Source organism: Amblyomma mixtum, chromosome 6, assembly GCF_055824585.1.
Source record: "Amblyomma mixtum isolate Tamu chromosome 6, ASM5582458v1, whole genome shotgun sequence".
NCBI lineage: Eukaryota > Metazoa > Arthropoda > Arachnida > Ixodida > Ixodidae > Amblyomma > Amblyomma mixtum.
In genome coordinates, this window is record NC_143017.1 from 132,870,520 (window position 1) to 132,884,031 (window position 13,512).

The 13,512-nt window shown below is 45.2% G+C and overlaps 1 protein-coding gene across 1 annotated transcript in view; it reads right to left on the reverse strand.

Moving 5' to 3' along the window:
* Window positions 1-13,512, reverse strand: part of LOC149340432 (atrial natriuretic peptide receptor 1) — a 161,505-nt gene that overhangs the window by 15,282 nt on the left and 132,711 nt on the right. Inside the window, exons 15-19 of the mRNA XM_089549201.1 lie at window positions 13,178-13,346; window positions 4,618-4,767; window positions 3,377-3,500; window positions 2,131-2,199; window positions 1,275-1,449 (exon numbers count right to left, since the gene is read on the reverse strand). Of these exons, the coding sequence (XP_089405327.1) occupies window positions 1,275-1,449; window positions 2,131-2,199; window positions 3,377-3,500; window positions 4,618-4,767; window positions 13,178-13,346 (687 nt within the window). The remainder of the gene's footprint in view (window positions 1-1,274; window positions 1,450-2,130; window positions 2,200-3,376; window positions 3,501-4,617; window positions 4,768-13,177; window positions 13,347-13,512) is intronic.

Here is a 13,512-nt window from a genome sequence, read left to right on the forward strand (position 1 = left end):
AGCCCACTTGCTATGCTGTTGAGCACCTATTTTTCTCAAAGACAGCACATGCATGCTGTTTTTTTTTTTCGTCACGCGTTCCCTAGAGCGAAGCAAAGTTTTCACCGCATTTGCGAAAACGTTGCTCGAGTGCCTATACTCGTCAGCGCGCAAACTCGCTGTCATGAGTCGCACAAACTTCGGCTGCTCCGCAGACGAAGATAATGCAGTTCCTGCCGAAGAATAAAGCGCACGGTGCCGATGGCAGACATTTCTGCACGGCCCGGTCGAACAAGAAACCATGATGTATTGAAAGCGCACCTGGCGGGCAGGGATGGTAGCAGCGCAGCTTCACTCGTGGAGGCGGTAACGCGAGCATCAAGATATCGAGATGGGTCAGCCGGATGTGCCGACGCCCCTGCGCTTTTTGCCGCACATTTGCTGATAGAGCGCGCTGGCATGCAGTTTTTTCCATTTCTGCCACCGCTCGCATGCTCCGTATTACTTTTGGGGCACCTGTACAGGAAGCTTTCCTCTAGCAAATCTGTGTCCCTACCTCTGTTGTGGTACTTCTGAACACTCGTGACGCTCTTCAATGTGCAAGGAAATTTAACAAAATGAATACCAGCAAAAATGCCTCATACAACAGGATCACAGTCCCAACGAGCGTAACACTCCTCATATGCAGTCTGGAATCCTTTTTGATCACTGTTTTCCGCAACAAAATGTCTGACTTTCTCATTTGATGTATGTTTGCGTCTCCACAACAGGAGAAGCGCCGTTTCACTTGTGTCCGCATAGGCCCGGGCAAGTCTCTGTGCATCCGGGGTCTTTTTAAACAATGACTATTGCTGCCAAAGCGCTTCCTTGGTGCGCTATAGGAGTCACAAAAGTGCCTACAAAGATTCAATCGCTTACCTCTTTTGCTCGTCTCCGGATTGTATGCACAATTCTTATAAATCGTATTCGTACACGAGAGGTCTTCGCACCAAGAATGCTACGTAAACAGGTGACAAGAAATTTCCTGATTGCGACGAATAATGCCACTTAAAGTCGTGGTCACAAGTGTTTCACGTCTGCCAACACCTGCATAACAAAAGCGTGACAAACAGAAAATCCTTCCGATTAACTTCTGGCCATTCCTTTTCAGCAGACAGCCCGCATTTCTCTGCAACAGAGTTGTGAGCATAGTGTCTGATTGCTACGGGTTGAATGCAAGCCGCGCGCGTTCTAACGACCCGCTGATAGAGGCACCGTTTTCTATCAGGGAATTCTTGGCACCCTCCAGCTCTCACCTGTGTGGATGCCGATTCGCAGCTTGAGCTGTTCCTGCGGCCGGTGGCGGATCGAGAAGGTGCGCACGGTTCGAAGAAGCGCCAGCGACATTCGAGCAATTTCCCGCGCGTGCAGCATGCCATTGCGCACGGGCAGGCCGGATGCCACCATGTAGGCGTCGCCGATGGTCTCCACCTGAGCAACACGCGGAGTCAGAATGACAACCCTATTAAGAACCCTACGGCGGAAGAAGAGTGGCGGAAGCACTCGAACTATCTGTCTATACCACCGACGTCATCATCAAGAGATCGTTTAGCATTCCGGTACTCTCTTTCTGGAGGTGATTTCATGGGGAGGTAATTTAATGAGTGGTAGGAATTTCGTGAATGAACATACAGGAACTACTAAGAGAGTCTATTATGCTTAGGTGTGCCAAATGCCTCAACGCTGTAGGTGGAGCAGGTATAGGTACACAAAATTGGTCGATAAATGCGCCAAACTGGTCCAAACTGTAATCATTCGCTGTTCACGGATGAAACACTCAAATGGTAAGCATAGGGGACAAAGCAGCACAATTTCTGCTTAGGAAGATTGCGAACAACAATCTTTACATGATACGGTGCACTATAACATCGTTTCCATTAAAAGCCACAGGGCGCGCCTCTTTTTATAACAGCGTATTTTTGCATATACCTAAGACAGTGAAAAGCAGTTGTGGCAGTCAGCTCGCGAGTTATTCTTCAAAAGTAGCTTTCGATATTGCCGCTCAGAAAGTAAACTATTAGCATCGCCAAGGCAAGGGAAGAGGGTGGGGAGGGGTGGTAGCCGCTTCGACGTAGGGGGCGCAAAACGAAGACTGAGATTGCAGAGCCTCACCTTGTACACATCGTAGTTTTCAATTATTGAGTCGAAGCAAGTATAAAGGTCGTTCAGGAGATCGACCACCTGTAAGAGGAGACGGAAAGGTGTTCACAAAATGGCGTTAGCAACCGTACTCACCGAACCACGGACATTTTCCAATACACCGGCGAGATGCCACAGAGGTAGCAACCAACAGTAATAACGTCCGTGTAAGGTTTAGTTTCAAATCCAATCCTGCGAGAACTTGGCTCTCGGCACATCAAAGGAGGATCAACACGGAAAAATTGCCTCCGTATCAACAACAAAATACAATTTCAACTTTCTTCTCGGGCTTAGTAAACTGCCTTTCGGACGGCTTGCTACGATATCGATTTTAACTTAGGCTCTCTCACGTGGCGCCCACTTTTTTTTTCCACATCATTTCTCAGTGAGCACCGACGTTATTGGAAGGTATTTCTGTAGGAGCAGTACGTTGCCTCCTATTTTTTTATTTATGCGGTAGGGGCACAAGTATGGCATTTGCCAATAATTTAATACCGAACTTATGATGATGGAGCAAGTTTTCTTTCTATTACATGCCCTAATGCACCTGGCCGCCGCACACAGAACTCTTTAACTTGAGCTCCTCAAGCGTGGAGAAAGCTGCCCGTATTTAGAGTTTCCCAACATTTAGCAAACATGGAGCTCCGCCGTTAATGCTAACCTAACTATGAAGAAAAATAAGAGCCCACCTAGTTTGTACCATGCTGCATGCATATGCGCCTTCAAATGCTTACTTTGCGCTTTTCAGGACTAATTCAACGAAATATGATTTCAAGGTAACGACTTTACAATCATTCTGCATATACCAAAGCAATCACCCCCTATGTTTCGCGAGAGTTCTCGATTGGTTATGAATTCCGTCCGAACTCCTAGCTTTATTTCTCTTCCAACGTTCGAATACATTTGACCGTCGGTGAATAAGATTATGACAGCATGATTACAAACGAATATGTGTTCGTTTAAAAGCACTCTTTGTTTTAGAACTTGCGGCAAAAAGATTTTTGGTGTTTCGTTTAATGTCTGCTGGCTTCTCTAAAAAAGGACTCTAATTTTATAAACATCAACAATAGCAAGACAACACTTTTATTATGATAATGAGGTCTGGTATTGAAAGTTTACTATTCTGTGGTAGAAAAACGCCCAAGTAAGCGTGCACAGACAACTAACACTGCCTCTTTCAAGGAAAAGGAAGGAATATTGTACTTAATGTTCATCATACCTGCATCGGCGTACTTTGTGCAGATAATGAGGTGAAGCCTACGATGTCGCTGAAGTATATCGTCACATTGTCATACGATTCTGCTGTCACGGATTGTCCCTTGATAAGCTGACTAGCAACAGACCTGCCATACAAAGAGTACCGTAAAAAAAGTGAGAAGTAAAAAGTGGCATGTCAAATGGTGTTTCAAAAGCAGGCAGGTGAAACTATTAGGCATGGCGCTTGCGCTTGTTACAACCGTTGCATTAAGCGCCTTGATCTGTGGTGCATAATGCATCACTCTTTTTCCTGTTTCCGTTCGGGCTGCCGGCGACAGTACTACCCGTCTCTACAGGCATACACGAACTCAGACGCCATTCTGAACTGATTACATTTGCCCTCGGAAGCCGGTTACTCTGAAAACCCGTAACTTCTGTAACGGCTTCGTTAGTACTGCTGTGAATAACATAAGAAGAATTGTTGCACTACAAACTCTTCATTTTGTGGTCATAATTTGGCGCGACTTGGGCGCTGCTATAAGACAGATTCTACTATGCACAGTGAAAATGGGAAAAACGAGCAACACTATGCCCAGTGCGCACGAGGTTTACGGTCTAGTTGGATCGATAGTGGAGCTGTCGAGCCACAAGTGGAAAAAGACGTACTGCCGTAACACTTTCAGAAACGAAAATGCCTCGGTTCCGCTGCAATGCACTGAAATGTTCCCTTAGGCCTTGCGCCACCACGCGCTGGTTTATTTTCTTTTAAGCATTTACACTGATGTCGATTGTTTTGTGCTCTTCCGTGAAAAAGTGTTTTACGCGTGCAAAGCGGTCTCTCTGATATTACTGCTGCAAAATAAACACGCTAACGCACTTACATATAGTTGAATTGAGTTTAAGTGTAGGAAATCGGTTGTATTGGTAAAAATACACGAATTTGGTTTTTTCGCACGCAGGTGACAGCAGTTTCTACTTTCATGCTGACTGAATTACCATCCGTCGCTCTTTTATCTTGCCGCGTAAGGCTTTTTTATTGGTCGTCGTCAGCCGTGTGTAACATGAAGTCTATCAGTTAAACGTCTGTAAGAAGCCCATTGTGACATTCAAATTAATATAATCCCAAAGAGATCCAGCCATGCATGCGATACTACAAACCTCCTGTAAAAATACGGGGTCTATTGTTTTATTTGTTCATTTTTTCTTGCTGACAACTTATCGTGAGTGTTTAAAGAAGCCGCCTGAGCGTGTTTTGGAACTTACCGAGGTAGAAGCTGGTACAAAAGGTCTTCGGCTTTTCTTTTCTCCTCAAGATAGCTTGCTGTGCGCTCTTCAACTAACTTTTCAAGATTGTTCGCGTACTGTTCCATTCGTGACAGAAGATTGTCAAGAATATTCACGCCTTGCCGCTCTCTGGAAGAAAAAACGAAACAACTGTTATCTCTCCGCATTGTCAGAGCTCATAACGCACAAAGACATCATGTTGTGACTTATTTTATCTACTGTACTTTGGATAGGGTGATAAGATGCCCCTCATGATTGTTTAATGCGTCGGTACTTGTACACAGGTTATACAGAAAGACTTCCAATAGCACGGTTCGCCGTTGAGCGGCGTTCGTGTTGGCGTGCCATAAAGAGGTGGAAGGAGAAAAGGAGAACGGGAAGGAGGTAGCACTCGCTACACACCATGATAATTGGCGCGAACAGTGTCACCTGTCGAGTGACGTCATTGCTACGTGCCACACTGATCGGTCCGAGCAGCGCCAGTGGCGCCAGTCACCTGACTTATACGAATGGGCTTGCGAATATGCGTGCATTGACTTAACGCAAGATAGCACGCGTCGAGCTCACTTAGACGTGACCCATGTTAGCCCCACACCATATCCCAGCCTTATCCCACCCTTTCCTCGCATACTCCATCGGTGGTTTCACACGGCTACTGCAACGCTCTCAGTCATGCGATATCTTCGTCAGTTTTCACTTCTTAAGATGCAAACACAAACTAGCTGCGATGGTTCATGCCTGAACAGTATCAGCAATTCGTCAGTAACTATTTTGTGATAAGCAAGTCACAAAAGGGACAAGTAGTGCAAGATCCAGTACTCCTTGAATTCAGCCCACACGTCACATCCACCAGGCTGGGATTATGGGGCCAGTACTGATGCGACTTGTGACTCGTTCGCGTCATCTAGTGTCATCATACGCTTGTCACGTACAATAAGCGACAAATCCACAGAGAAGGCACCGCCAAATTCTGAGCTAATCTTTGGTGGAGTGGGGTGCCCAGATTGGGCCGTACGACCCAGAAAGCGAAAGCACGCGATGCTGTTCTTTGGTGGTGTGCACAGAGTGTGTGCTATATGTGTATTTTTGCGTCTCGTCGGATCGTTTTTGAGTGTGCGTTTTACATTGTATAAATTAAGAGTAGCGCTTACTAAACTTACGATGACCAAGCAGAGCGCATTGAACCTATACTAGGCACCTTTATTCGGTGTTGGGAACTAAACGATAATCACAAGAAGCTCAAGTTTGATTGCTCGCCGTCTGTTTTCATACTCCGTTCCACTGAGCCCGAATAGTGTCAGTACGGAGCGCACATGGTTGGAAACACTGGTATCACTTCTTCTCTCTTATATTTAATACGCACTCGTGATATGCGCTAAGGCCTTCAAGAAACAAGGCGTAAACTGTGTGGGTGACGTCCGTCACGTTGCAAAACGCTGGCTGGTAAATTAATCACGGTGGTTTACAGTGGTCTATCTGGAGAAATTTTTCTTGCTCGTGCGACATGTTTCGCTAGCCGAATCGGAGCAGCTATCGGCACGACGAAGCAGTCTCTCTCATTCCGCCAAGAAGAATCAGATTTCGCCGGAACTCCTAGACTAGGGCCCCGTGCTAGTGGAGGCCCAATTGCCTTTCTTCTCAGGTGGCGCCAAAACGTCACAATAACGCTCTTCCTCTGTTTCTGTCAGACACAAGATAACAATAATAATAAGTAAATAACGTTCCTAATCTGAGATTTTGCTGCGTTTCTGAAACGTTACATAATTGCGCTAATGCGCCATTTTACTAATGTTATTGCGATAGCGTTTAGATAGCCGTCTCCAAAAACCACCCGATTTCTCCGCAACGAAATTTCTTGATTTGTCCAAGAGGTCATGATGTCATCAGCACCACCAAATTTGCAAACCTGAAGACTAGAAAATTCGAGCGCCTTCCACTGGAGTATCATACGGGTTGATACTAACCCCCACCAACTAGTCCAGCCTCTAGTCCCCACTAATCAACCTTAATCCATTTTCTGGGACACTTTCAGATTTATAAATGCTCTTTTAGACATTTTGGGGGTGGACCAACTTCCAAATGCTGTGGCATTTTCTTCTTTACGAATGTTGTTATGAAGGCCCCTAAGTTTATTTGATCGAAACGCAAAATAAATAAAGATCACTAAAGTAAAGCTAAAGAAAAAATATTGCAGGGCTGGACAAGCCCATCATGAGACCGTGAACATCGACTAACAGCTTCAAACAACTCTGCATGAAGGAAGCATCTGCAGAGTCATTAATAGAGAACTTCAATACATGAGCCATCAGACATACAGCCGGCATGCAGTCCCTTGAATCAAATTCTTATCCTGGGCTGAGATATACTAGACATGAATTTGGCAGTAAGTATAGCTTTCTCATAAATTTCAGTGGCATCTATGATATGTATTGCAAGCCCGGGAGACGGTATATATTTTGCTTTGAAGTTCGTCTGGTTGCAGATTTTTACTATTGCATTAACAGTGTGAAGAAGCTGCGGCGCAGTACTTGAAGTAGAGGCTAACTTGAGTCCGTCTGGAACATGAAACTTATAAAGCTAGAGGGTAATGGTTCCATTAACATGACTAAAACGCAGCTCCTGCCATATTACTGAGTGGTTTTGGTCTGGACTGTGACATCACTACACTTTGACACAATTTCACCGGTCACCATTAACTGTCACTGGTAACACTCATAGGCGTCCGCAAAAGTGTAGGGAAAGTTAATGATGCCAGAGGTGCATCCCAGTGTTATCTGACAGCGCGCGCTGGATGTCAAGGTGTTAGCAGTGCGCCTTCCCTAATACGAGGGGGTACCCAAAAGAAACCGTACTTATTTTTGTTTGAACTTATTTGTTCACATTTTAAGCACCTACCTTCAATATCCTTCAAAGTATTCCCCACTCGCAATGATACGCTTGTCGAATCTTTCATTCCATTTTTCAAAACGATGTTTAAATTCATCTTTTGTGATGCTTGACAGTGCCTCCGTCGTTTTTTTCTTCACCTCAGTAACATCAGCGAAACGCTTTCCATTCACCAAATTTTTCATTCTAGGAAACAAAGAAAGTAGCACGCGGCAAGGTCGGGAGAGTATGAGGGTTGAGGAATAGGGGTCATGCCAGTTTTGGTCCAAAATTGTCGTAGAGACAGAACTGTGTGAGCAGGTGCATTGCCATGATGGAAAAACCAGTCACCCGACCGCCAAAAATCTGGCCGCTTCTACCGCACACTGTTGTCCAATCTTTTCAAAACATCCAAGTAGAAAGCCTGGCGAACTGTCTGACCCTGCGGAACAAATTCTCAATGGACGACTCCTCTCACGTCGTCGAAAAAACAAATCAGCATTGTTTTGAGGTTTGGTTTCACCTGACGAGCTTTCTTGATGTGAGGTGAATTTGAAGTTTTCCATTGGCATGATTGTTGCTTTGATTCAGGATTCGATTCAGGAACACTTGAGTTGTCCCCATAGCATCGTCCTTGTACGTCTTTCTTAATATTTCAAGAGTTTCCATTCAACTTTTTTCTGGCAAAAATCAAAATTTCACCGGCGCACGCTGTTAACGAAAATCAGCCATTGCAAAAACGACATTCACACAAAACAGTCGTCACTCTAAAACTCTGCCTAAACTAGTCTGACCTCCTTCAACGATGGCACTCGGCTTACTGACTCTGGAATATTCGTTCTATGCGCTCCTAGTGGCAAAACGCGGTACCACAGAAGCTTTGCCGACCAAAAAATTTAGTCCGGTTTCTTTTGGGTACCCCCTCGTATGCTGGCCTGCTCGACCGCCAACTTCTATAAGGTACGGTTTTTTAAAGCCGTTCAAGGAACCGATCCTTGCTGGCGTGGTGACACGTGGTCGGAGCAAGTGAGCTAGCGTGCTCGAGAAGTTTTGTCCAGCACTTGCGCCACTTACTAACGGGGCTCAGTTTGCGCGCAGGCTCGGCATGCCGCTTAGCGTAACGCGCGGCTTGCACTTGACGGTGAGCAATGTTACGCGAGCATACTGCTCAGTGGGAGCTTGTTAGCCAGCTTGTAGTGCCAAGCTTTGTCGTGGACGCCTGTGTACTCATTGAAATAAGGCGGATCATTGAGATAAGCTTGCAGGCTGATACACAGCGTGAAATTGGACGCTCTGTGGACCGTTCGCAAAAGGCTGTGAATTGGATTATCAGCGCAAACTGCGACGACGGCTACTTCTTGACGCGAAGCGCCGTGTCAAGCTTAGGGCTAACGGCGAGGAGACTGGAGACATCGCCGCAGCTCTGTGAGAGCATTTCCTCAATTTAATTGAAATACGCTAGATCCTGGACAAGAACGTGTTGCTACGAACGATATATAGGCAACGAGATGAAAGATTCGACATGAACAATGTAGATTCATATTTTAGGAGAGCGAAAAAATTAAGCTTGAGCAATGAAGTAACACAACAAAGGCCCATTTTTTTTATTACGACTCGGAATCCGTGCTTTTCTTACTGACAGCGGCGTCTGCAATTGAACATCGCATCGCTCAAGCCGCGCAGCAGAGGACGGGAACCAACTGAGGAGAAGCGCAAGTTTTCGACGAGAGTATTGTTCCAGTCTGTGGAACCAGCACTGGCAAATTTGGCGTCTGTTTAACTATAGATATGTGCAGACCATTTTAGAGCGCTAGATACCAAGGCGGAGGTATCCGGGAAACTTGCAGTAAGACTGTATTTTGCGGCTTGATGTATTCATCTCACTATCTAATCGCTCGGGAATGTTCGTTGTCGCATGAAAGCCATGCGTTGCTTTAGATACAATGCTGAGCGTATGCGCACAAAGCTGCACCAAGACAGCGAGTAGTTCAAGTGGTATATTGATAAACTATCTCGCTTGCTCTAATTTGCTCGCTCACACATGCGTCACCACGGCAGGTAAAAGCAGTCCATTGCACGGTTTCGCTGTCGAAAGAGCTACGCCTGGCGGTAGTTCGCGAGCGAGCATGAAAGCATATTAAGTAGGGTGGAATCACATCTCTCTACAACAGGCGCGCAATGTCAGGTAGCGCAGGCATGCAGTTCTGCCACCGTTCGCGAGGTCCCTCCAGTGAGGCTGTCGTTTGTGCTTTATATGCTACATTAAAAGTAGCTTCTTGCTTCTTCCCATTGGTTATTTCTACTCCTACCCAGAACGTTGCATGCACTTTTTGATCCTGACAAACACTAGGTTATATCGTTACAAAGGTATTCACAGTCCTAACTATACATTTTATTGCTATCTGACCGGTTATGTTTATTTCGACACAGTAAATACTTTGTGAGTAAAATTCCACTGTTATGATATTAATACCACGTGAAAGACAACGTAAATTTAGCGTTCCTTAAAAATAACGCTGTAATGCTTTTTGCATATCGGTTACTGCCGTTTGAGACATCGCCAGGTAGTCCCCGGTGTTCACATTTCTGATTTGGCATCGTACGGTCCTGTTGAAAAGCTTTTGTTTCGATCAATCTAAGTAGTAGTTAAAATAACTCATAGAGCTGTCCCAGCCTCTATTAGACGAATATTTTCTGGTGGATAATTTCCGGATACATAGAGACCGCAGTGCTCCTCTACATGCGTTCATGCGTACGTAAATACGCAGGCGTACATGGATACTCGGTGTTAGTTGTAGATGGCCGCAAGGAGAGGCAAAATGGTGCGCACCTGGGGAGTTAGCGGCTAGATACGACTCCTGTCTCCCACCAGGACGCGCTGCTGAAAACGAAATATCAGGACCGAAGCCGGCTTCAACATACAGGACCGGCCCGTATCACAACTTCCGTCCAAGCTCCCTGTCGGAGCGTGTTTGTGCTCCGCGGGTCGATCACGAATCGGTGGCTCTGTAACGGATCCGGTTGTTTCGACGAACACCCGACCCCGTGCCCTGAATCGACCAGTGGAATTCCCCCGCTACCACGTACTTGCACCTCGCCTCTACTGCAGGCAGAAACCATTTCGCTGCTTCTAAATTATGACTTCCAGCTTTGAAAACGAAGATCTTTGAGCACATGCAGGTGCTCAGTCTGCCCGCATCTTAAGAGAGAGGGAGGTTCTACGTCGAGGTTATTTCGTCGCAGCGCTCAGAAGCGCTCGACAGCAGTCTAATTTTCTAGACATATCCAACAATTCTGATCAAAATCACTTCTGAGTGGGAAATCGTTTATTAAAGCAATTTTTTTTTCATATGTAAGATTTTACTATAAGAGTCAATATATCCGCAAATCACCCGATGGCAGTCTTTTTTTTTTGTTCTATTAAGGTTTTTGCTGTCGTAAAAAGCGTTCCCTATTGGATTTGCAAGCTAGTCTTAACTGTTCGATGCGATCAATAAAAACACTTTAATGTTATGCATAAGAAAAATGGACCATTACCTTCAATATTTCCGTAATGGTGTCTTACAATTTTCTGATTTTCTAAATTTTTCACCGTGAATGTTGGACATGCTTGTCTGCTATAAAGAATTTTTGTTTACGGTGCATCTTCTCTCGAGCGTCCTTTATTCAAAGCGGCTCTTCGATCTTAATTTTGTGAAAAGGAATCTCCGTGAGTTCACTAACAAACACCGGAGTTTGGGGACTTGTTCTAGCTTATTTTAGCCGATTCACTCTTTTCTCCTTTAGTAGCTGCTACTTGGGACGTCAAGGATCGTTTCAAAGAATCATTGCATTTCCCTGGCTGCGGTAAGGCGGCGCTTGACGGGGAAAAAAAGGCAAGACAAAGAATCGAAGAACAAAAGCTCGCTTCAAGGTACGGGCCTCCGGCTTTATTCGATAGCAATTACGCTCTCGACCGCTGGCAATCGACCGTTCTTCAGAGATGGCGCTCGAGCAGCGCTCGGTCCTTCCGCAAAATACTCGTGAAAGCAATGCGACAGGTGCAGAGTTTCACTTCCCAGACTGCGCTTCAAGCGGAATGCTCAGGTTCCCTTTAACTGTTTAGCAATGCCCCGAGGAACAATCTTTACTTTCGGAGTAAGAAGACGGACGCCTGAATTAGGGATTCTGAACAAGATTCGGATGTCGATGTTTATGGCGTTCTTTATCATTTCAGGTTGCTAAGCGACGAAAACAATAGCGCGACCCTTTATCATGTACTAGGTTATGAAAACAACGGCTGTCTCTTTAGTATTTAGAAAAGGCCTCTTAAAGCTTAGCATGTATTGGATAATGCATCTGTTTCCCAAAATGCGCTGGACTGGTTCATTCCTCGCTTGTACACTGGACGTCTCCATTAAGGCGAAAGCAGACCGATGTCACAAATGAAGAGACTCCAGGCCCATCCCGCACGTAGCTGACGTATATCTTATGTAAATAACTGCAGTGAACTTCCGCGTACGTACCAAAGCTATGAAAAAACGCTTGTCCGTGAGCAGTTTTTTTTTATAACTGTTTCCTTCCTGTGATAGTGGGCGTGTGAATTCGTTTCTTGTACTACATAGTTGTAAGTAGTGATTCTGTCCTCTATCCTTGCTTCCTATTCTTCCAATCTTTGTAATCTCCCCATCACCCTCTCTGTCTATCTATCTTATTTCCGTCGGCTCAAAAGTAAAAGCGTTCAGAAAACACGAGACAGTTTCCGATGTCGGGAAACATCTTATATGTTTATTTTCATCTTCAAAATAAACGAAGCGCTGCTACCACCGTAATCGCTACCATACCTTTCAAGCAAGCGCGCAGTGATAGCTAGCGGACTAACCTTCCGCGGAATACTCCCAGCTCAGAACTAAGCCTCTAGATTGCCGGTTAGCAGTAAGTTGAGGTAAAGCAGCGCTCGTTTAAATTTTACTAAGAGTCGCCGCATCGTCATAAGCACATGAAGCACGGAGTCATTCCAGGCAAGAATAACTAGGCCTTATGCGTAATTTGCCGACCGGTGCCAGCTACCAACGCATAGTCCAGGCAGCTCATAACAGGGCCATTCGCTGTTCCCATCGCTCGGAGCAGAGCCTTGCAGGAAATCATGCGAAAGCCGTTAATTCATAAAATATGTAGGTAGTAACAACCCCTCATTTGCGTAAATGTTAGAAAAAGCACTAACCACACTTTATGCTAAGGATATTAAACATTTAAAAGAGACGGCATACGCGAAAGCATCTGCGGAAGAAATTCATAAAAGAAATACTAGCGCTTGGCTCTATCAGTGCCAAGAGTATGAAATTATTTCCTTTATAAGTATTAATCAGTTCGCTGGAGGCGAAAAGTGCATGTTTTTTTTTTAATTATAGGGTGAACATTGAAGTGTATTGTCTCCGTGAACACAACTAAAGAGAGAATTTATAAATGGTTAGTTACTGATCCTTAAAAAAGCAGCTAGTCTATTCGGTCGTTAGTATGCTGAACCACGGTGAACCTAAATTTCGACTATGAAAGAAAGGCAGGATTTAGGGTCGCGCAATGCGACATAATGAACACGTCCTGCGTGAAGCGCCATCAACGCTCATGACGCATTACTCGGGCTCCGGATTAGTGCTGTTGACTGCACCGAACAAACAGGAATCCGACTACTTACTTGTTGAGCCTTCGAATGAGCGGCTTAAGCGTATGGAAATCCGGACGTTCAGCGGGGTCTTCTGCCCAGCACTTCCGGATCATTTGGGCAAGCTCTTCGCTGCAGCAATCGTCTTCAAGGAGCGGACGGAACGGGACTTTGTGGTTCATTTGTACGTTGGCCACAATTTCTGCGCAATGGATTAAGAAGTGCAAGGAGCTTACACGCTGAGTTCAATTTTCTGGCAGTGTGATAGCACACTAGCGGAGAAAATGGGTAACTTTTGCATATATCAATGACGAAATTTAGCTATAAAGGATGGTAATTAGCTGTGAGCGATTTTTCAGGGTCAATTA